At 38.9% G+C, this 23,379-nt stretch overlaps 1 protein-coding gene and 3 long non-coding RNA genes across 5 annotated transcripts; 1 reads left to right on the forward strand and 3 right to left on the reverse strand.

Annotated features, from left to right (window-relative positions):
• Window positions 1–12: 12 nt before the first annotated feature.
• On the forward strand, window positions 13–881 carry LOC116737412 (uncharacterized). Its single transcript, XR_004342808.1, has 2 exons — window positions 13–121; window positions 541–881. It is a non-coding gene; the product is annotated as an uncharacterized LOC116737412 (long non-coding RNA).
• A 195-nt stretch (window positions 882–1,076) lies between these two features.
• On the reverse strand, window positions 1,077–1,765 carry LOC116737419 (uncharacterized). Its single transcript, XR_004342816.1, has 2 exons — window positions 1,655–1,765; window positions 1,077–1,179 (listed from the first exon to the last, which is right to left on the reverse strand). It is a non-coding gene; the product is annotated as an uncharacterized LOC116737419 (long non-coding RNA).
• Window positions 1,766–7,922: 6,157 nt separating this feature from the next.
• On the reverse strand, window positions 7,923–15,717 carry LOC116707922 (uncharacterized). The gene is made up of 7 exons (XM_032545628.1): window positions 15,645–15,717; window positions 15,243–15,500; window positions 12,453–12,601; window positions 12,216–12,365; window positions 12,088–12,112; window positions 11,954–11,998; window positions 7,923–8,342 (listed from the first exon to the last, which is right to left on the reverse strand). Exons 1-7 carry the CDS (start codon window positions 15,715–15,717, stop codon window positions 8,134–8,136), a joined length of 909 nt encoding a protein of 302 aa, XP_032401519.1. The 3' UTR covers window positions 7,923–8,133.
• A 472-nt stretch (window positions 15,718–16,189) lies between these two features.
• LOC116737408 (uncharacterized) lies at window positions 16,190–21,713 on the reverse strand. Of its 2 annotated transcripts, XR_004342803.1 has the most exons (5): window positions 21,679–21,713; window positions 20,360–20,670; window positions 19,221–19,250; window positions 18,493–18,599; window positions 16,190–16,884 (listed from the first exon to the last, which is right to left on the reverse strand). It is a non-coding gene; the product is annotated as an uncharacterized LOC116737408 (long non-coding RNA). The 2 variants fall into 2 exon arrangements; XR_004342802.1 differs by lacking the exon at window positions 21,679–21,713 and having other exon boundaries at window positions 20,360–20,712.
• Window positions 21,714–23,379: the final 1,666 nt, after the last annotated feature.

A 23,379-nucleotide genomic window follows, 5' to 3' on the forward strand; every position in this document is an offset into this window, starting at 1 on the left:
GAGCGGCTGACGGACCGCCATCTTTGTTTCCAGGAGTGCGTCGACGCAGGAGCAGCTGTTCCTACGAGCCGTCATCGCAGAGTTCAGGAGGCTGGGACTGGAGGAGGCCACCTTCCAACAGGTCAGGTCAAAGGTCACAGCTGGTATCACCTCCAACAGGTCGGGTCAAAGGTCACACATTGGTCAGAGCGGAACCAAACAGAACCAGTGAGCAAAAATTAGAACAAAGAACTCAAATCCTATCGTTCATAGAACCGTTCGAAGGAATCAAATCGCCTGTGAACGACTCGTTCTCGTTTTGTTGCTCTTTTCTGTGTCGGCCATCTTTGAGCTCAAAGATGGCCGACAGAAAGCAGCTCACACAGTGAATGAAACCATGAGAGGAATCTCACACGTTCACCAACCACTGATGTAATTTAAATGTTGGAATGTAGCGAGCCATGATTACAATATTTCTAATAAGAACAGTAAAGTGTTGACCGGTTCCAGGCGTTGCTAACCGTCAGATTGTCTGGCTTTGCCCTGCGTTCGGTCTGCCAGGTGCTGGTGCAGCACCAGGCTCTGTGTCGGGTGGAGGGCCTGCAGCCCGTCGGCGTGTCGGAGGGCCTGGCTGCGTGTCGGCGCCTGGGAGCCTGCAGGCTGCTGCTGCTGGAGCCCAGCCGCCTGGGGGTCCTGCAGAGGGTCCGGCTCAACGTGAGCCAGGACGACGTGCTCTTCGCCCTGAAGGCCGACTGACGAGGAAGAGGAGGAGGAAGAGGAAGCTCGGTTTTAAATGTTTCTGTTTCAGCTGTTTTCCATCTCTGGTGTTATTAAATGTTTCCGGTTCTCAAAGTACTTTAATGTTTTCTGTCTTAAATATGCAATAAAACCTTTAAACAAAACTTTTATTGTGATTTTATTTATTGATTATTGACCCGTTATTGTAATTAAACTGAGTCTCTTATGGTTTTTAAGCAGAATATAAAAATCTTTTTGCCTTCATTTGAAAGTCGATGTTTTCTCCTCAAATCTTTTTAAACTTTGTAAGAACTTGATAGAAACAAAGCAAGATTTAAACAGGAAACACACACACACCATAAAAATTAAAAATTTAATTTATTAAGCCAATAAAAACATCCAGTTATGGAGGTAAAACTTTTTCACAGGTTCATCTGTGCGGCAGCGTCTGGTTCCTTCGCTCTGTGAAAACAGGAATGTTTTCTTTAATCACTAAAACCTGAAATAAAAACGCAGATAAATGGAAAAAACAGATGATCTTTGTATAATTTTCTGTTTATTTAAATTCTTTCATGACTGAACAGCAACAGTGGGAACACGCCTGCTAATGCTAATTTTAGGTTTAGCATTTTTGCTAACTTTGAAAACTTTTAGCACATAGCATTAGCTTCCGCTAACTACCATATTGCTGTAGCACATTAGCTTCTGCTTAATACTGAGTTGGTGTAAAACTTTAGTTGTTGCCAAATGTTTAGCATTAACTTCTGCTTGATGATGGTAAATAAGTTTAGCATTAGTGATTTAATATTTAGCATTAGCGCTTTATTGTTAGCCAAACCTTTGTTTAGCTAGCGATGCCCAGCAGACATGTTGATCATGTGACCAACCTCCCATTACAGAGACATAAACCAGAATAATCCTTCATTATGGCACCAACCTGCATGTCTGCCAGGCTCTGGGTTCCTTTCCTCTTCCCTGTAAACCAAAACACCGATGATGATGATAATGAAGATGATGATGGGAATGACGATCAGCCACAGAGATTCTCAGATGAAGGAAAACAAGTCCAGTTTGTGGTCAGGAGTTTTTCACCTGGAGTGAATCAACACCAACATCTGATGTTTCTTCATAAATAACCATAAATGTGTTTTTATCCAGGCTGGTTGCAGAGAAACTCACCAGTTTCATGAAGACGGGACATTCCTGCTAACAGATTAATAATCTGGGATTAGAATTACAGGTTAATTACAACACAAACTGAAGTTTAGTCAGTTCATCTCACCGCTCTCCTTGGTCTGGATCTCTGTGCCGTCTCCCTCCATGATAAGGTCAGAGGTCACGTTGTTGCAAACAGCATAAGCCTTTTCCTGGAAACAGACCAAACATCTGGATGGAGGAGGAGGAGAGACGGTGGAGCAGAGCGGAGTCACACCTGGAGTCTCCCACAGGTTCCCCTCAGCTGCTCCAGCCTGGTACAGCTGATCCACCTGTCTGACCTTTGAACCCGCTGCCTGAAGGCATCTGAGAGGATCCATCCTGAAACACAAAGAGCCCAAAAAATCCTGACAAATCTGAGACTTTGTGCTCTTTGTAAACGATCAAGTTCAAACATTCATATCAGCAACAGTTTACTGCCAAGAAGAGTTTAAGGCCAACAACTGTGAAGAGTTTAAACTCACATTAAAAAGGAAATCTTCTGTTGAATATGAAATAAAACTAAAATATGACAGGAAACTAGGCTTTAGATGCCAGAATATTTATTTGGGTTATTTGGGAAATAAAATTTTGGAAATTTTCTTTCCAAAATATGAGTATGAAATATTCAAAGCTGGGTAGTAATGACTTTATTTTGTTATTAAACATAGTCTTATACAACTGTAATTATAGGTTTTCTATGAGTAACAGTATAAAGTATTGCTAATCTTACCTGAGTGAAACTTTTGGATCTGAGAAGCTGAACTGGGTGAAAATCAAACACGATTAAACCAAAAATGTATGAAATACAAACATCAAAGAGTTCAAAAGCTTTATTTGATATTGAGACATTTACAGATGGCTGTAGTGAAAATAGATTAAGCAGAAGATAGTGTCACTAAGTATGTTCTTTTTTATTTTAGTAGGCTATATAAAATATCATTTAACTTTATGTTTTTGTCTATTTTATTTTTTTCTTAAGCTCTGTGGTTTAGTAATTTCGGAATGCGGGAATATTACTTTCACTTTTGGTTGTTTTCATTGAAGGATTCCTCTGATTGGCCGGGAGCTCGCAGCCGGCAGAGGCTGCAGAGCAACAAGGACATGTGAGGTTTAAACAACAAAACATGTAATTGATTATTATTCCCCCGACCTGCTCTGCGCGCCTCCCTCCGCTCCTCGTCGAGAGACATCCCGCGGGATTTTCCTCACGTTTTCACGGACATCCCGCAGTATTTTTCCGCAATCGGAGACTAACGCAGACTAACCCGCTGAGTGATTGGGTCTGTCTCTGTGTTGCCCTGCGGCAGACTGGCGACCTGTCCAGGGTGACCCGCCTCTCGCCCCCCATCCCAACCCAAAAAATGCCGCTGAGCTTTAATAACCTGCGGGAAACTCGGAGCAAGACATAACTTAGACTGAAACTCAACCTGATAGACGTGAAAATGTCTCCCTCTTGAGAAGTCATCGTCTGATTTCCACAATTTTAGATGAAATATTAGATGAATAATTCTGGAAGATTTTACCTTTACCGCTGCAGTCGCTCCGGGTCTGATGTGTTTAAATGCGGCTCCGATGGAGAAACACCCACAGCCCGTCTGGTTGGTTATGCAGCTGCTTCCTGACAATGAAGAGAACCAATGCTGACCCAGATCACAGAGGAAGGCTGGACCCAAGGGAAAAAAACCATATTGCCAAAGAGGCCAGACCTCTTTGGTTGTTACTTCAGCTCAGCGCCCCCAGGTTCAGAATCTGCACAGAAACGTTTTTAACGCCCACAGATGAAGGAATGACATCAGACTGAAAAACGTTTATTTGAACTCAGACTCCTTCACTCCTTGTTTCCTTGTGTGGCACGAACCATAACGTAATAGTCTATGTAAAATGATATTGTTTTGTGTTTTCTGTGTTATTTACTTGCTGTAATAACCAGTTTAAAGATGTGGACGTTCCAACTCTCTTTGTTTCCATGAGGTTCCAAGATTTTAACACACTAACATAAAAAGATGACAAACACTTTACTGTTTTGAAAAGTCAACAATAAACAAAGTTTTACCAAAACCTAAATTACCAACATTTGAAAAAAAACAACATTCTGTAACTTTTCTCCACAAAACATTTTGATCACCAAACAAAAAACTCTTTAAATCTGCAATCTGAAGGCTGTTTTCCTCTAAATGAATCAAACATTGCCCTCCTTCTTCCTTTGGTAAAAACAAAACACTCTGAGGGACCCAATGTAATCTGTCCCAAAAGAAATTTAAAATAATAGTCTGTAATTTTACCAGAAGACCTGGCGGGGGTTCAAGAACAGATAAGCGATGCCACAAAGTTGAAGCAACCAGATTATTAATAATTAATGTACGGCCTCTATAAGAACATCGTGGCAAAAGCCATTTCTTTAATCTACCCTCCATTAATTCAATAAAACCCTCCCAATTTTTCATGACCTCTATTTGATCCCCCAAATAAACACCCAAATATTTAGAACCATTTTTCAACCACTTTAATTCATCAGGTAATTTAGGTTCTTGTTTTGTCCACTTACCAACTGACAAAGCTTTACTCTTGCTCCAATTAACTTTGGATGAAGAAATTTTACCAAAACACTCAATAATTTTAATGAAATTAAAAACATCAGACTCTTTTGTGATTGCCACAATAATATCATCAGCATATGCAGAAAGTTGAAAAGGTGAAGAAACTTCACTTAACTTTATACCCTGCAACATTTTCCTGATTTGCCATAACAAGAGATCAATGCTCAATGAATACAACATTCCTGACATTGCACAACCTTGGCCAATTCCTCTCTTTACATTAAAATGTGACTTAAACCACCATTGACTTTCAATACACTTTCAATGTCACAATAGAGGGTTTTAATCATGGCAATGAACCCAGAGGAGAAACCAAAAGCTTTCAGACAATTCCATAAATATTGGTGCTCCACTCGATTAAATGCCTTTTCTTGGTCAATAGAAATCAGACCAAAGTTTAAACCCAATAAATTAGAGACGTCCAAATAATCTCAAATTAAAGTTATGTTATCTCTTATTGATCTGCCAGGGATACAATAAGACTGATCAACATGTATAACTTGATCAATCACGTTTCTCAATCTGCATGCCAGAACCTTTGAGAAAATCTTAGTCAGTACACAACAGACTGACGGGTCTCCAATTCCTTATTTCATGAAGATCATCCTTCTTAGGAATGAGAGTGAGCTCAGCTCTGCGACAGCAAAGGGGTAACATTCCTCTTTCTACCCTGTTATTGAGAACAGATCTTCAGTCAACATATAAAACACATAAAATTATAAAACTCCACAGACAAGCCATCTATTCCTGGAGCCTTGCCATTTTCCATGCTCAGCAGCGCCTCCTGCAGTTCTTCCAACGTCAAAGCATGCTCCAAAATGACCTTGTCTTGGTCCGACACCTTTTGCAAGTCCTTAAGAAACTCTTCTGTCATCCCAGAATCTTCTCTAAACTCACTGGCATACAACGTTGAAGAAAAGTCCACAGCTCTTTTCCGCAGTTCGGTGGGATCTGTCAACTCTTTTCCATCTTCAGGACGAATGCAACGAATGAGACGATTTTGTCCATTTTTCTGTGAGGGAGCATCCATTCAGAGACACTTTGAAAACGTGAACGTAGCAGAGCTCCCTGCGCTCTGAACCCAGCAGATCAGCAAAGCAGTTTTTTCCTTTGAGCGTCTGAATATGGCCTCCATTTCCTGTGGACTCAAAAACTGAAGATCCACCATTTCAGTCTGTAATTCTTCAATAGATTTGACCATTTCTCTTGTAGCATTGTAAGTGTACTGATTACAAAACTGCTGAATTTTAATTTGACCAATCACAGTGGATAATGAAAGTCAGAGAAATGTGACTCTGTTGTTTATTATGTTGTTTACAGTGTATTGTACTGTTAGTCTCTGAGAGGTCGCCCTGCTCAGCCTCCATCTGGCTGCTGATTTCTCTTTTTTCTTGGTTTTAGTTCCTTTTGTTTCTTCTTTTCCTCTTGCCTTTTGCATGACTCAGCAGTTCAGAAACCTCTGTGTGTCCTGCTGGTTTGCTGGAGTTATAGCAGAAGCATTGTAATTTTGTAATTGACTTTATGACTCATTAACATTTGATCATCTTCTGCGTTTTCTGTGCAGCTGGGATCCTCCTGCTTCACCCTGATGGCGGCATCCCAAACTTAGAGAGGTGTGAGCAGTTTTTGTTTTTCTCCACTGTAAGTGTCACTAAAATGATTTATGTCATAAAAAAATATGTTTATTTCTAAAAGTTAGGATAATGTATTTTAAGTTGTTTGGTTCACGTTTTAAGATTTGTGTTAAATGATTGTATTTTATTTCGTGTCAAATTATTTTTTGTTGAAAGTTATGGTGAGATTTGTGTTCATGTGATGCAGCGAGACGTAAATAAACATAGAAGCTTAAATAAACACAGAGCTATATGCAGCAGCCTCATGTCCTGTTGTCCAGGTATTTTGTAGTTATGTTTATAATGTTTTGTGAATTTATTGGTTATGGTGTTTTTATTTAATTACTTAATATTTTGGTTTAGAATGAACAACAACAAATTAATCATTAAAAACGTCCAAAGTGGCAGCGGCCATGAGGTAACCTTTGTCAAAGCAGGTGTCACCTGTCTGTCTGTAAATGTATTTTATTTTATTTTATGTTTTATTTCTATAGTTTTCACGGCGTTTAATAAAAAGCCCGTCTGAAGGTGCCAGAGTTGTCTCTTTGGAGTTACACCCACTGCTTGGTGCTTCAGCCACAATCTATTTAAAAGACGAACACATTTCCTCTGAATTATGAGTCAGCCTCAGGGGCGAGAACTGGGAGATGTTAGCAAAGATTTATGTCCACCAAGGTGTTACTTTCAGTTTTGCATTTCCTGAAAGATTCCAGCTGACTAAGACTTTGCTTTGTTATCTATTGTCATAGTTTTGCAAACAAATTGTTGCATTTTAGAGCAGATTCATATCTAGTATGTTTTAAAAAACAACCTGGAACATTTGAATGATAAAAGATTTAATGAGCGAGTTTGGATTGTCAGTCAGCAGCTAAATTAGGATTTAAATCATAAAACACACAACTGGGAGTAAAATAGTGAAATTAAATTAAATCTAATGTTAAGACTTTTAACCAGTTATTAACGTTAATTTAGCAAAAACCTTCTTGTTTCCTTCACAGATGGATAAAAGTAGATGGTTTTTAATCATTGTTGGCATCATAATAAAGTGTTTATCACTGCTTTATGAGCCAAAAGTAACTTCATTATTCTGCCACAACTTCATCTCTGAGGTTAAAAAAAAAAGATCTGCAGCAAAACTTGTCTTGTAAAAAGTATTTTATTGCAGCTGAATCTACAGACCAGCACCAGTTTTACAGACAAATAAAAATAATTAAATCAATATTCACATCTTGACATGATTTATTAATGGTATCAAAGCATCAACAGAAATTATATCAATGGATTCAGCAGAAAGTAGCAACTTTGTGCATCACATTGACCTAATTAACCTCAGATAGACAGAAAATAAAGAAAAAAACAATAAAAACGGTAAAAACGGTAAATACGGTAAAAACAATAAAAACGGTAAAAACGGTAAAAACAATAAAAACAATAAAAACGGTAAAAACAATAAAAACGGTAAAAACGGTAAAAACGGTAAAAACAGTAAAAACGGTAAAAACGGTAAAAACAATAAAAAGGTAAATACGGTGAGCTCATGTTGTTCCAAAGCTAATTTTCTTTTTATTAATCCAGAGGTTGCATCCTTCCAAGAATCTTCCAACTGTCATGAAATCATAAGACGAAGGAAACTAAGAAACAATAAAGTAAAACTTCTAGAAATTATATTTTGAAGAAATTTTATGACACGTTGGATAAAATGCGACGCGGCCGTTCAGACAGCAGGATGAGCCAGCAGGGCTGGAGGTTCTGGTTCAGGACGGGAGGCGACACAAAGCAAACGGATTTATTCAGACAGCAGACAGAAACGTTTCTGGTTCCAGGACTGGAAGCATCTCTTCTCCCAATACACTTCAGCAGCACACCAACACAAACCGTAAATTTAATGCTGATAAATCTATAATAGTGGTTCATAAAGGCTTGAAAGAACTTAAAGAAGATCTTTGTAAAATAACTGGATGTTTAGCTGAACGTTCAGCTCAAAAACATGAAGAAGCTGCCAAATGACTTCAGACAGAAACAGGCACTCCATCGATCACATGACCTTTGGTTTGCATTTGAATTGGCGGACTGTATGATGCAGTTGTAGATTTTCCCAGTTTGAATTTGTAGACGGAAAACCAGATGATCAAACCCAAGAGAATCACAGCAACTGCAACACCGAGGATGAGACGTGCTGTGAAACTGTCGATGCACACGGATTCAGAAAAGCAAAACTCTGAAACAAAAGAAGAAATGAGAGTTACTGCAGAGAGACAAGAACAAAAGAAAACACAAAAAACTGATTTATGTGAATTTAAAGACGGGGGTTTCTTGATCTCCGTTTGCTCTGCTGAACTGTTGAACCAGTTAGATGCTATTTTTGGGGTTGTTTGCTTCACAGTTTCAATTAGTCCAGCAGGTATTGATAAAAATCTTTCTGCTAGAAGAACAAAAACAAGACAAAGAATTCAACAGTTTGTTGAGATATAAAAATCTCCTCACAAACATTCAATATTCCAGATTATGACAAGTTATTCCACTATAGGTAATATTATGTCATTATTTAGTTAAGAGGTGAAATTTTCCCACCAAAAAACTAAAAGTTGCTCTAATAAGACAAATCCAAACATCTAAGTGGAGATATTTTGGGGTTTATCCAAAAAGAGGCGGGGCTAATGTTGCAAATACTAAAACAGGGGCCAGTACAGGTCTGTACACATCAACTCTTATTAAAAAAATACATATATTTTTACAGATTTGTCGTTGTTACAGCATGTTCTGAGAAAAAAATGTAAAAAAATTCCTTTGCCTTCTTCCAGTGCTAACTAGAAACAACCAATCAGGGCCAGGGGGCGGGGCTTAGCGCTGTCAGCTAGCAGAGACTTCTGAATGCTAAGGCTAGTTAGCATAGCCACCAGTGATGGCAGATATCGGTTTTTCTGTAACCACAGAAAACTGCGGTTTTCTTTTGCATTAACAGATTGAACAACTACTACATGAGGATGATTGACAGCACTAAGAACCGCCTCCTGGCTCTGGTTGCCTTTGCCGTTTTTCTTCAGACTGCAATAGCAGCTCAGGGAGACGAAGGAGAAGATCGATCTGTTCACAGATCATCTGTCTCTTAACTGGTGAGAGTTTTAATATTTTATTTTTTTACAAACTGCAGCTTTAATTTAATAAAACATGCGTACAAATCACATGTCATGGTTTGAGTATAAGGTGAGGGGAACCACACAGTGGTCTACTGGGATGAGGATGGAAAAAGTGTTTATGTCCAAAACCAGTTAGACGGATCCAGACACACCAGGATGAGCCAGCAGGCCTGGAGGTTCTGGTTCAGGACGGGAGGCGACAGAAAGCAAACGGATTTATTTGAAGCTGCAGGTCACATCTGAACCGACTCCCAGTATCACAGAGAGACAAAGAAGCTGGTTTTTATACTTTGGGCAATTCCAACACTGATACCAGGTAAAGGGAGACGAAACAAAAGAAATAAACATTTACACAAACCTAACACAAAACAACAAATGGTACCAATAAATATTTACATGCATGCAAATCATTAGAACTGAACTAATCTAAGGTCAATCAAAGATTAAAGTGAACTTATTTAATTTAACTCCTCAGAGTATTGCCCCTCTTAATTGAAAATGATAATCTCCAGGAGCTTTTTAACATCACCTGCAGCTGAGGAAGGTAAAACTCAAACAATTAGCAAACTCAAATTAAACCATCTAAATCAGAAACTAACTAACATTTCCTTCCATTACAGGAAGGATGGCCAGTCCCTCTGCCTGAATGAATGTTTAAATGTCACAATGTGAATGAAAATAAAGAACTGAAACAAAAAGCATTTAGTCTGTAAATAAATTCAACAACATAATATAATATCAATCATCATTTATTAGGGATGGAACCCTGGTCTCCATCACACGGGAACAGAAGACAAGTGAGACTAAATACTCAGGAGAAAATGAGCAAACGAGGGACAGCAACTGTACAAGAGGCTAAATTAACCAGAACACACAAAAAACCCAAATCCTCACAATGCAGGGTTTCCTTAAGCTACAGAAATGCTCAAGTTTACCTTGGATAATTTCAAAATAACATCCTGGTGCTAAAGATAGTAGTTAAAACAAAAGACCTGAACTGATGAGACTTGGACGGCACCAAACTGGACCGCAGAAGAAGAGTCAGGAGTTTCCTGCTAAAGGCTCAGACTGAGCCATCTGTCTGCAGTTAATGTGGTTTGAACTAAATCAGTAAAACAGAAGATAAAACCTGAGACGAAGTTTGAACACCACTGATTCTGATAAACCACAGAATCTGATAACGTCTGAGGTTTTCAGGCTGACCTTGTGGATGTTGCATTCACTAATTCATTGTGAAATTCAATTCTGCTTTAACTACAGAGTGAATTATGCACAAGTGAATTGCATAATATCTCCGTGGTGTCTCAATAGACATTCAGTGACTATTGTTCTTTTTCTTTGGGTGTTTTTGTCTTGAAATTCCCCTGAAAGTCGTTTTTTAACCCTAACCCTAACCCTATCCCTAACCCTACCCTAACCCTAGCCCTAGCCCTAACCCTCTCTGGGTAAGTAACGCAGGAGTTCTACTTCCTGTTTCCTTCAAATATCTGCATGCAGAGCAGTTTTGACCTGAAAATACCTTCAGTCTTTATGGAAAATGATGCCAGTTTTCTTCAGTACTTGGGCAGAAATCTGTTTACTGACATTCATTTGCAAAGAGTTCAAAGGTCAGTCATCTGGAGCACAAGCACAATATTACTATTCTTTCCACTGCAATAGTAATATGAAAGTTTCACATCATCTAATCAGTGGAAAAGTTTCTCCTGCAGCTTCGCTTTTCTGACTGGAGGTTTTGAAAAAACAGAAAACCGTTTAGTTTTCTCAAGTTTGTAGTTTTTCATTTTATTCTATTGTATAATTTAACTGGTTTATGATGTATAGACTTTTGTGTCTGTGATGAACAATAAATACATTTTCTTAGCTAATCCGTCTTGTTTGAGCATCAGAGTGTGAATAATGTACTTTTACACTTGTTTTAGTTTGGGTTTTAATCAAGGCAATAATATCTAAGGAGCAGAGCAACTTTCTGCTAATTCTTCATTTACTTTGTTTTTCCAGATAGTTGAATTAATTTTCAACATCAGCTCTGAAAATCTACTGATGTTCTGTGTGTTTTCTGACCAAAGTCCTGCTGCAGTCAAGTTAGCAAAATTAGCATTAGAGTTAGCATCAAAATTAGCATTAGAGTTAGCAACAAAATTAGCAACAAAAAATGTAAACAACAATAATAATAATAATACAGACCTTTGGGCACTTAAATAACTTAAAAACAACATAATATGTAGGAGAAAACATAAGATACAGAAACCCTTCAGCATGTGCATGTAAGCACAAGTAGCTTCTACTTTAGCATCAGCAGAACTAATGTTTATGATTAGTGCTTTAGGATTAATTTAATTAATGTTTTAGTGTTGCTGACATTTAAAGAAGTTGTCATCAAACCTTTTAGGCAAGAAAGAAGACATGAAGGTCTTTTTTTGGAAAAACACACTGTGGATATTATGCATGGAGAACAATTCATTAAACACAATCCACCGATAAGAATGTGTCAGATCTGTGTTGCATGTGGAAAGTGACAACAAATGAAATACTGTGTAGGAGTTTCAACATACTGTATGAGATCTGGGCTCAATTTGACTGAAGAAAACGTTTCTGAAATGATGTCATCTGAATATTTAAGGCAATATGCTCAAAATGAGGAAGTATCTACAACCACATCTTTGTATGACTGTACATAACTCAGAGCTCTTACTGGTTGGTGGAGGAACGCCATCGAGCTCCAAGAGGCTGCAGTTCACTGCAACACGACAGGAAATACGCTGATGAGCTGAAGAAAAGCCGACATGTTGACAGAAACATGTTTCTGTGGAAACACTCAGCTCTTACCTCTGCAGTCAACAAACCGATCAAACTGAAGGAAGGAAACAATGATATTTAAATCCAATGCAGCATTTAAATCTACACAGATTGATGCTAAAACTATTTAACACTTTAACTCTTCTTTCTCTTCCTACTTTAGTCTCTGTTGGTGAAGTTTGTTTCACTTTCCAACACTCGGTGATGTGCGTCAGGTGAGGATAGCAGGTCTTCAGGTCGATGTGGTCGACAGTCACGTTCTCCACCAGGTTTTCATTGACGGAAGAACCCTGGGCGACCACAACCTTCTGGAAGATGAAGTAATTTATATAATCATTTTATTTTCTGCAGTAAACTATTTCTCATCTCAATGTCTTCTCTCTGTTTTTACTTACGTCATGGTCTGTCCACTGTGTGTCGCAGTCATCTGAGGCGGTCCACTGGGACAGCTGGTACCTGAAGAAACGGGTTGGAAGTCGACTGACGCTGCAGTTTAGAGGTGAAAGGTCTGCAGCAGCTGCAGGAAGCAGCAGCACCACCAGACCTGAAATAAATCAAAAGAAAATCAGCTCAGAAAGTGAAGAATGTTTAGATATCAAAGAGCAAGTCAACAAGCTAGCACACCATCAGCTAAGTGGTCATAATGATATGCCTGATATTAGTTTTAGGTGGTGCAGCAGTTATAGTTTTAAAACAGCTGTAAGGCAGAAACAATCAGCTGCACACAGGAAGAGCTTCCTAGCTAACAAGGTAGCATAGCAACCTGCTAGCCAACAGTCTCCATTTAAATTGGATTAAACAGAAAACAGATCATGTTTAGATGTTGTTCTGGGTTCTTCCTCCTGGAGGCGCCGTTGATGGATTCTCTGGGTCATTTTGGGAGGAGAAGGTTCAGCAGGTCCGGATCGGCTAATCGGGAGAACCGGGACATTTTCCCTATGGGCCGACCTATGGCAGGCAGTTTTAACATAAAATCGGGTTTTTAATCTGTAATTTTAATTACATTCCAGATATCCTGAATTAACTTTGCAACTCTTGTACTGAATTACAGAGCAAGTAACTCGTACTGTAATTCAGGTGGAAAGGGCTTTGCGACAAATTCCAGACTGATAGATGTCAGCGTCCGTTTATTATCCGTTTTAGGATGTTTGGACTCAGGGCATTACTTGCTGAACTCTTAGAGTTTCCAGACAGGTTCTGTTTCTTCACTAGGCCGGTGCCTTCCTGCCCACCAGAGCCTCCGTGTCCACAAGGCTCCTTCACTGGAGCTACAGTGGGAAAAGTTTACGCTGTGGAGTCTGCAGACCGAAGGAAGGCAGGCGAAGAAGGAAGGCAGGTGAAGCAGGAAGGCAGGTGAAGAAGGAAGGCAGGTGAAGAAGGAAGGCAGGTGAAGAAGGAAGGCAGGTGAAGGAGGAAGGCAGGTGAAGGAGGAAGGCAGGTGAAGGAGGAAGGCAGGTGAAGGAGGAAGGCAGGTGAAGGAGGAAGGCAGGTGAAGGAGGAAGGCAGGTGAAGAAGGAAGGCAGGTGAAGAAGGAAGGCAGGTGAAGAAGGAAGGCAGGTGAAGAAGGAAGGCAGGTGAAGGAGGAAGGCAGGTGAAGGAGGAAGGCAGGTGAAGGAGGAAGGCAGGTGAAGGAGGAAGGCAGGTGAAGGAGGAAGGCAGGTGAAGGAGGAAGGCAGGTGAAGGAGGAAGGCAGGTGAAGGAGGAAGGCAGGTGAAGCAGGAAGGCAGGTGAAGAAGGAAGGCAGGTGAAGAAGGAAGGCAGGTGAAGAAGGAAGGCAGGTGAAGAAGGAAGGCAGGTGAAGAAGGAACGCAGGTGAAGGAGGAAGGCAGGTGAAGGAGGAAGGCAGGTGAAGAAGGAAGGCAGGTGAAGAAGGAATGCACCTGAGTGTAAACAGGGTTACTTCTACCGCCAGGACTGCAGCATGTGCGTCTGCTACGATTAATCAGTTTATTATGTTTTACATTGAGCCAAGTTGATTTGGGAACTTTTTCCCTTCACTAAATGAGCTTTTTTCTGATTATAGGTCACAAAAAAGCAAAACCAACCAGAAAAAGGCTCGACTGCTTTTATTTAACATAATTATTGAGCTTTTTGGGTTTAGTGGCCAGTTTTTAATTCATTTAGCAGAACTGAAACTAAACCAGATAATACAACATCTCAAGCATGTGGTAACAAAATGGTAAAGGTGAGACATGTGACTCAACTCAGACTAGAAAATCTGATTCTGCTATTTTCGGTTACATCACAGTAAAGGAGTGAGAGGTGAACACATTTAAAGCCTGAGTGTAAAACTCACTTCTTGCTGCCCAGTGGTTCTGTCTGACAGGAACACTGAGCCCAACTCTGTTTGTGTCGCTACAATTTCAGTTACTCGAAGTTTTTGGCTTGTGGTTGCCAGATTTGATCTTATAAAACGACTCACACCACTTGGTGGTTACCTGATCGCTGCTGCTGCTGTTTCCTGATTCTTCCTGTGCAGCGAAACCAGAACAATTAAACTACAATCAGCCGCCAGCAGTTTAACCGAACTGTCGCTACAGGAGTTAATGCTGCAAGTCAGAGACAGACGGAGACTTTTCTGAATCATTTCATATAATTCAAAGAGAGTTTGTTGTCGCCTCTTTGGGGGAAATAAATTCCTGAATGTTCTCGATGGGGAGAAATGAGTCTCTAAAACCTGCAGTAAAGTTATGCAATGTTTATTCTTGAAATAGTATATGTATGTAAAAGTAATAGATATGTCATAAATACAAACTTAAGATCGTTATGCTTCTCATTTTCTGCTCGTTGGTTCCCTGCTCGCACCGCGAACCTCCAACATCCAAGTGACTCACCTGACCGTGAAGATTTTCTCTGTTTAATAAGGAAACGACCCGCCGGACAAATATCAACTAGAAAAAGCAACTAAAAAAAGCAAGCAACTAAAAATTGCAATAAAAACATCAACTGATTCGGACCAAAACAGAAGAACACGCGTTGTAGGCGTGGAAAAAACGCCTATCGCGTGTTTATTTCCTGCGTCAGACTGGAGTCGAAAAACCTTTAACGGTGAAACATTAACCGAATAAAACTCTCACAATGAGGCAATAATCAAATAGATAACATTATTTACTGTATTAATGAGGTTCTATCAGGACATTTTGATCCGGAATGATTTTGACTCGATCATTGTGTCTCCGACTCACCAGTCAGCGCCAGCAGCCTGCAGATCCGGTCCATGCTGAGCAGGATCCCCACCTCCGAACCAGCCTGGTACCGGTCCTGAGTGGGTTTAACTGGAACCTCGCAGTAAGACGCGTTATATAGGCGATTCAGGGAGGACTGCCGGAGGAGGGCGGAGGAAAGTCCCACTCTGCGGATCACGTGTCTCGCGTCAGACGATGAGGAAGAAAAACATTCATTCAAGTATTTCACAAGTTTGAATTTCAAATCACTTTTATTGTCTACAATGACATTTATATTACGCGTTATGTTGAATTATTTTGAGTATTTCATGACGGGCTGCAGAGTCACCAGTGGATCTGCAGGCGGAGCTTCTCAGTTTATTTCTGAGATCCTGGACTGGATCCTCAGAGCAGATCCAGAACCTGGTTCTTCCTGGTCCAGAAGACCTTCCATCAGCAGAACCACGTCACTAATGTCCAAACCTTTCTCCGACATGGGTTAAAATCTTGGAGTCATAACATTAAAAAAATAAATACAGTTACAGGGTGTGCCATACATTAAGTTATACAATAAAAAAGAAGCAAAACATTTGGTTTATTTTGCCTGTCAGAGACAAAAATGTGGGTGTTAATTTATCAAAGTCACATTTTCACCACATATGTGTAGGAATACATTTATTTGTGAATTAAACTAATATTTAATTCACAAGAAATGTTTACTTTACAAGATAATTATTTAGCTTTCAAATTAAATACTTAGGAAGCTAAATATTTACCTCCAAATGAATTTTTTATTTTGCTAACATTTAATTTTCAAACTAAACTTTTTTGCCAGCTCTTTCAGAAGTTAAATGTGTTTTATTTATTTAAAACAGGGACAAAGTAAAGGAAATGAGAGATTACAATGATATATGAGGGACATCTTGGCTCATCATGACTCTAAACAGCCCAAATTAAGACAGGAAACAGGAATTTAAATTATTTTTATTTTCTTAGATACAACCATAAAACTCATCAACACCAATTTATGAACGATGATTATACAACATAAAGAATGTCAGGTTGTTTTTTAGCAGAGAATCAAAGTTTATCAAATATTTGTCTAACGGTATTTTTCTAGATTAAAACGTCTTTTAGTCTGAGGAAAAGTTTGGATTCATCAGAGGAAGTTCTGGATGATTCACTGTAACTCAAAACTGATTCACTGTAACTCAAAACTGACTCACTGTAACTCAAAACTGACTCACTGTAATTCAAAACTGACTCACTGTAACTCAAAACTGATTCACTGTAACTCAAAACTGATTCACTGTAACTCAAAACTGACTCACTGTAACTCAAAACTGACTCACTGTAATAACAATTAGACATTTCCCTTTACAGAGATTTCATAACCCGGAGCAGGACAGCTGGCTAAGAACCAGATTAGCTTCATGAAAAAGTCTCAACATTTGGCCCTATTTTGCAGAAAGTCTTCAGGAATCTAACTTTGTGTTAGTTCTGCATGCATCTGTTTATTGTTTATATATACAGTATATACAGTATATACATAAATAAAACTGCTAATATTAAGATAATAGAAGACTAAAACCTAAAATGCAGAGATAAACATCCTGCAGCAGATGTGTTGGAGTCTTCAGATCTGCTGCTCCGGGTTTCGGTTCTGTGAACACAGAGACATTCCTGTCGTTATTAATGAGCAAATTATTGAATCAAACAAGAAAATAAAGAAGTAATATTCAAAATAAAATACAGAGTGGTGCTTGGTACCGAGTCACTCCCTACAGTCACTATCGTTTCCTAGGAAACACGCTGAAAAGAAATATTGACATCTCTGCAGACCCCACACATGCTGAACACAAACTGTTCAGACCAAACAAGATTTCTTTATTTATAAAATCAATACTGGCTATAACTTCACAAGATCCTCATTTTAGCTCAGACTGGTGTAAAAAAACTACAACTTTACTCATAAAACTACAACTTTATCTCATAAAACTACAACTTTATCTCATAAAACTACAACTTTATCTCATAAAACTACAACTTTATCTCATAAAACTACAACTTTATCTCATAAAACTACAACTTTACTCATAAAACTACAACTTTACTCATATTTAAAATAAACAAGTAAAAATACTCAGTCTGAGCAGAACATGGATGAATCCTACATACCTGCTGTTAATGCAAAGTGTGATGCACTTTTTATCTCTTCTGACAAGATGGAATATAAGAAACATTGTTGCAAGTTTTTAATAAAAACAATGTTTAAAAATGTTTACCTTTTGAAAAACGAGTGGAAGAAGCTGACAAATGTTTACAATTCACACTTTTTCTCTTTTGAGAATCACATAGACTGATCAAATGTTACTGATGGAGTTAATAAAGCGAATTTGGAAATTGTTTTGAAACTTAAAACAATAAACTGAGCTGCAGCTGCTGCTCAGAGTCAGAGGACTCAACCACTCAGCTACTCTGCTAAATACGCATATTTACACCATTTTAACCTGCAACATTAAGATCGACGTCCTGGAGCTGCATCTGAAGAAAGGCACTAAAACAACCAGTCAGAACCAGGAGGCGGGGCTTAGCGCTGCCAATCAGCCAAACTTTTATCCCACATCATCAGTGGCCACGCTAACTAGCTTCAGCATTCACAACAGGCTATACTAGCAAGTGTAGCAGAGAAAAAGAGTGACTGACAGCGCTAAGCCCCGCCTCCTGCCTCTCATTGGTTGTTTCTTTTCTAGTTAGCACTGGGAGACGACAGAGGAGGAGCTCTGATTATCTGTCTCATAACATTCTGTTACGACATGGTGGCACTTTCAACAAATATACAAAAAACGCTTTATTTTTTGTTTAAGAAAAGATGAATACTGTATATTTAATATAAATACACATATTAAAGTTCCAGCCTGAATTTTTTCAATAAATTTGTTGTGGAATAGTTATTTTCTAAAGTGGTATGATGACAATAAAGATTTATCTTATCTTAAATGCTTAGAAAAGCTTGATAATCACAACAACATGAATGTTCATATTTACATTCCTTTAAATATAGAGACCTATAATTAAATGAATCAGTGCAGGACCAGAACCGGCAGGTTTGGATGGATTTCTGCTCGCTGGTCGTCATCCAGCTGACTGACAGCTCAGAGGCTGGAGAGACGAAGAGCAGCTGGTGGCCAGCGGGCAAAACTTCCTGTTTGACCAAGAAAAGAGAATATCGATTCTAACTTTATTACTATTCTGCTTCAGAAAGACCCACCTGCTGCGACCCATGAGCTCCACACTGAGCCACCGCGGTGAGGATGAGATGAGAGAGGAAGAGGATCAGGGAGGCGACAGCAGCAAAGTGATTTCTTGTGTTCTCATCTGTAGAAACATGAAGTCAGACTGAATTCGGGTCAAAGAGACGATTCTGGAGCAGAAGAAACTGGATCCGATTCAAACCTAAAGCTGAATGATCTGTGGAACACCTGGCAACAGGTGAGCAAAGATCATCAAGACAGAGGAGAGAGAGTCAGCGCGGAGGAACACGTTAAAGCTGAAACCATCAAGATCCAGACAGGAATACGCTTACTGGATGAAACTATCACTATGTAGTGAAAATATGGTATGAGAAGATAATCTGTAGCTTCTCTGTCGTCTCCCAGTGCTAACGGGAAACAACCAATCAGAGCCAGGAGGCGGAGTTTAATTCTGTCAATCACCCTTTTGTCTCTGCTGCGCTGCAGCTAGCATAGCCTCCTGTCAATGCTAAGGCTAGTTAGCACATTTAGCAGCATGTACATGAGGTTGAGTGAAAGCACAAGGCCCGCCTCCTGGCTCTGATTGGTTGTTTTTGGTGCATTTTTTCAGACCGATAGCGATAGCAGTCAGGGACAAGATCAGTGTTTTCACAGATTCTCGGTCTCGTATGTAAAAGACTTTAAAAAATCATGACAGGTACTCTGAGATGCAGCTGCTATTTTAATCTGAAGGGACTAAACTTACCAGCAGGGGGCAGTCTGGGTTCATCCGGAACTGAAAACAGATCGGAGAGCAGACATTAGCTTCATTTACTTCAGTAACTTTTAAAATAAGAAACTCCTCGAGAGTATTTTTATTGTACCAAACTTTTACTTTTACTTGATGATAATATTTTAATGAAGTAACACTTATATTCTTGATCGAAAGTAGCTGTTAGCACTGAATTGTACCAGACACACAGTTTATGTCAGAGTGAGACATCGTGTTTGTACACAATCTCTATTGTTCAGTTATTTCCATTTTACGGTTTTACAGTAAACAGTAGATTTGATCTAACTGGTGTCAGTTCCAGTAGACTTTGATTATGCTGTATGACTAGAGCTTTTATGTATGCTGCCCATTGAAGTATATGTGATGGAAAAATTACAATAAGGTCACATAGTCATGTGATATGAAATGCTTATGAACTCTCAACAAAAGAACTATTTGGGTTACATGGTTGGAGTTTGTTTTCCACAGCTGCAGGTGTTTCTCTGCCTGGCAGAGCTTTGATCCAGACCTGCTTCATTACTGACTGTCTTATGAGCTCTCTGTATTGTGCACTATATATTTCATGATATTTTTCATATACTATGAAATATATATTCATATATTTACCTGTTCAGGTAGTGATTTTACCTGAACAGTGCTTGGAAGTAGTATTGTTTTTCCACAACAATATAGGTTTGGTTTCAGAAGCTTTATGGTGTAAACATATTACAATTAGTGTTTATAATTCATGTTAGAAATGTATTATTATATTATAATTAATAATAATAATAATAATTGACCAGTTTTATTATTTTATTCTATAAATGCCAGAATTTCAGCATAACTTTGTTATTTTCCATCTGATTACATAATTTTAATGTTCTGGTCAAATAATGGCTCAAGAGTCGCATTTTTATCAAATACTCTTTTTCTCTCACTTGAATAATTTGGGGATTTTACGAGTAAAACTATATTGACTTGCTGCTACTTTAGCATAATTTTGTGATATTCTTGAATGAATTAACTCATAATCCAGTTTTTACGTTTTTAAATCTAAACACCAGCAGATTTGTTGAATAATGCTGCAGCCAGAAGTAAAGATCAGGTAAGGAGTCACCTGGGCGGGATTTTACCTGAGTGAGTCTCAACAGCAGGAGGCGGCGGTGGGCAGGCTGGAACAGAGCAACACGATCAGCTTCAGTCATCAGCTTAACACGGAGTTTGACTTTGTTTCAATGCTCTCAGAAAAAACACATTAAATATAAAATTAGAGTAGAAAAAATACATTAAAATTACAAACATGCTGTACACCCAATATATTTATGATATATTTTAAGGACAGGTTAGATTAGTAGGACAAGTTCATTTAAAAACAAATGAATCTGCTTTGAAATCAGGAGGTTTCTTGTCATTGCTTCTCCATCGGCTGAGCAGCAAAGAGTTTCTGCAGCATCAGGTCCAGTCAGAGAGAGAGAGAGAGAGAGAGGGAGAGGGGGGGAGAGAAGAGGAGAAGGAGAGAGAAGAGGAGAGAGAGGGAGAGGAGGGGGGGGAGAGAGAGAGAGAGAGAGGAGGAGAGGAGAGAGAGAGAGAGGAGAGGGAAGAGAAGAGAAGGAGAGAGAGAGAGAGAGAGAGAGAGCATTTCTGAATTAATTCAGACACAAACTGTTGTTGCGAAACGTTGAGGAAATAAAGCTGAAGTTCATCATAAGTTTTTACCCTAGAAAGCATCACATTGATTTCTCTGGCTGCTCAGTGTGAGAATTAACTGTGATTATATTTCAGATATAGATATTTGAGAATGATTCATTTTAAGAAGCGGAGGCCACTGGATGATTCAAACAAGAAAAACTTGAATAAGATGATCCTTCATGAGTCGGTGCGCAAATTGGAATTAAGGAAATAAATGGGCCTAATGGAAAAACGGTCATTTTGACATAACTTATATTTTCAATAAAACGTCTTCGCGCTTTAGGATGAGGTGTTTTTTCTTCTTCTTCTTTTTCGGCCGTATTGAAATCAGTTTTCCGCAAAACTGAAACATTTTCTTGCACCAAGGCGCTTGTTGCAGAGCTGCTCCACTCTGACAGCGTCGCAGTTCAGAAGAGATTTTGTGTTTTCCAACGTGTTGAATCCATAAATATTCTTTAAAATCACCGACTATTTCTCCAACACCGCGTCCGCGGAGTTTCCCCGGAGAAAAACTCTGGGCTACAACAATCTGACAGGTGATGATGTAACTGTCACCGCTGATTTCTAACGACTAGTGACGTGAATGATTATTCAGTGTGATTTTAATTTAATTTCTTATTTCATGACAAATACAAAATTGTATTTTTCGACGTTAGCAGAATAATATTTACTCATTTGTCTCAGCTGGATTTCCTAAAATATTATTTTTAAATAAATGATAAATAGACTCTGGTCGGGTCCAGAGTGTGCTGCCGGTCCGTACCGCTCCTCCAGGTCCGGTAAGGGACTCCGGGTCGCCAGGTACAGAGCGGCTCCATCCGGCAGGTCGGCGCAGATGATGAAGATCTGGCCAAGATGACAGACCTCACAGCGGGACGCAGGGGGGAGAAGGAGGAAGAGGAGCACTGAGGAAGAGGAGCGGCATCTGGATCCTTGGTCCACAGGAAACTCTGGTCGTCATGGTTACCGTGGAGCTGCGTGGCGTTCACGGCTGCTGGATCCGAGGACGTGAAGCAGGTCAGGTTGGTCTGAAAGGCAGGAGGAGATTTTAGAGTTCCTGCTTGTTTCTAATAAATCTGATGGTTGTTTGGTTCCTAATTGACCTGCAGCTTCCGGCTGTCGGCGGAAACCAGAACCGTCGCAGCAACAGTTAGCGGACAACATGGAGGGACATGTCTGGATGAAGGACAAAAAGTCAGATTAAACTTCCTCTCAACTGCTGGTCAGAATTTCATCAGAAACTCACCACCTCTTTAAATGTTGTATTTAAATTTATATAGAAAATAATTCAGAATTAAAATAATCCTGAATTATTATTATTAGCAGGTTAATAGTGTTTTCAGCTTGGTGATTTTTTTCCTTCTGACAGTTTTATTTTTCACTGAATGAGGAAAAAACAGGGAAATGAATTTAAAGTCGATTATTAACAAGATAAATTAAATACCGATGAAAATAAATGTGTAAAAACTGTGAATATGAAAGGAAATGTCTTCCTGAAAAAGAATAATTTCTCTCTTATCACCAATCAGCTTTTTGACGCTTAGAAGGAAGTTATTCACCTCCAGCAGCTTTTATGGTTTTAACTTCATTTTGTCGCTGTCTCATTAGGCGCAAACAATCATCTTGCGCCGTTTATTCCCCGATAAGGAAGCAAACTTCAATTCAATAAAGTTTCATAGATCATAATTTTCCAAACTGCTCAGTTCCAGATAGATGAAGTTTCTCAGCAGGCCGCATATAAACTCCTGTTTTTCACCGACTTTACTTTTCATAGCTCAGATATTTGCATTATGAAATAATGACTAAAGTTTCTGTCCGGTAACAAAGTTCGATCAGTTCAAACGCTTCATTCTTTATCAGAAGAAAAAAAAAACTGAGATCATCAAACCTGACCTTTGAACTTTATTCTCATTTATTGGCTGATTTATATAAATTATCTTATTGTTAGTGTTTTAGCTGAATATGCAATAAACACAATAGGTAACCAGTGAGGATTCAGGAACATTAGCACTGATTAGCTGAGGCTCAGAGAATTTAAATGTACATTTCCGTCTGAATCAAAGTCTAAGTCTATTAAAATACCTGCTTGCTCTGCACTATAACAATAATTGCAGCTGAATATGCGAATAAATTACTTAATAGCTTCTGAAACAGAAACATGTTTTTTCTTCGCATTTTGGTTATTTGTGATTTTAATGAATCCAGAAAAATTTGAACAATCTTGAGATGAAATCTGCAGCAGTGGATTGTTTCCTTTGAGCTGTTTTATTGCAGTTATTTTTAGAAGGAAACCAAAGTTCAGAAACCGCAACTTCTCTGCAAACCTTGAACCAACTGAAGAACGAGCGTAACAGTGCAGCAGGAATTTATCTGCATAATGCACACAAATAAAAACATGTAAATTAAGTGGTTATAGTTGATGGGTCTAACGGTCTAATATACAATATTTTAATACCTTATAATA

Source organism: Xiphophorus hellerii, chromosome 18 (assembly GCF_003331165.1).
Source record: "Xiphophorus hellerii strain 12219 chromosome 18, Xiphophorus_hellerii-4.1, whole genome shotgun sequence".
NCBI classification, from domain to species: Eukaryota; Metazoa; Chordata; class Actinopteri; order Cyprinodontiformes; family Poeciliidae; genus Xiphophorus; species Xiphophorus hellerii.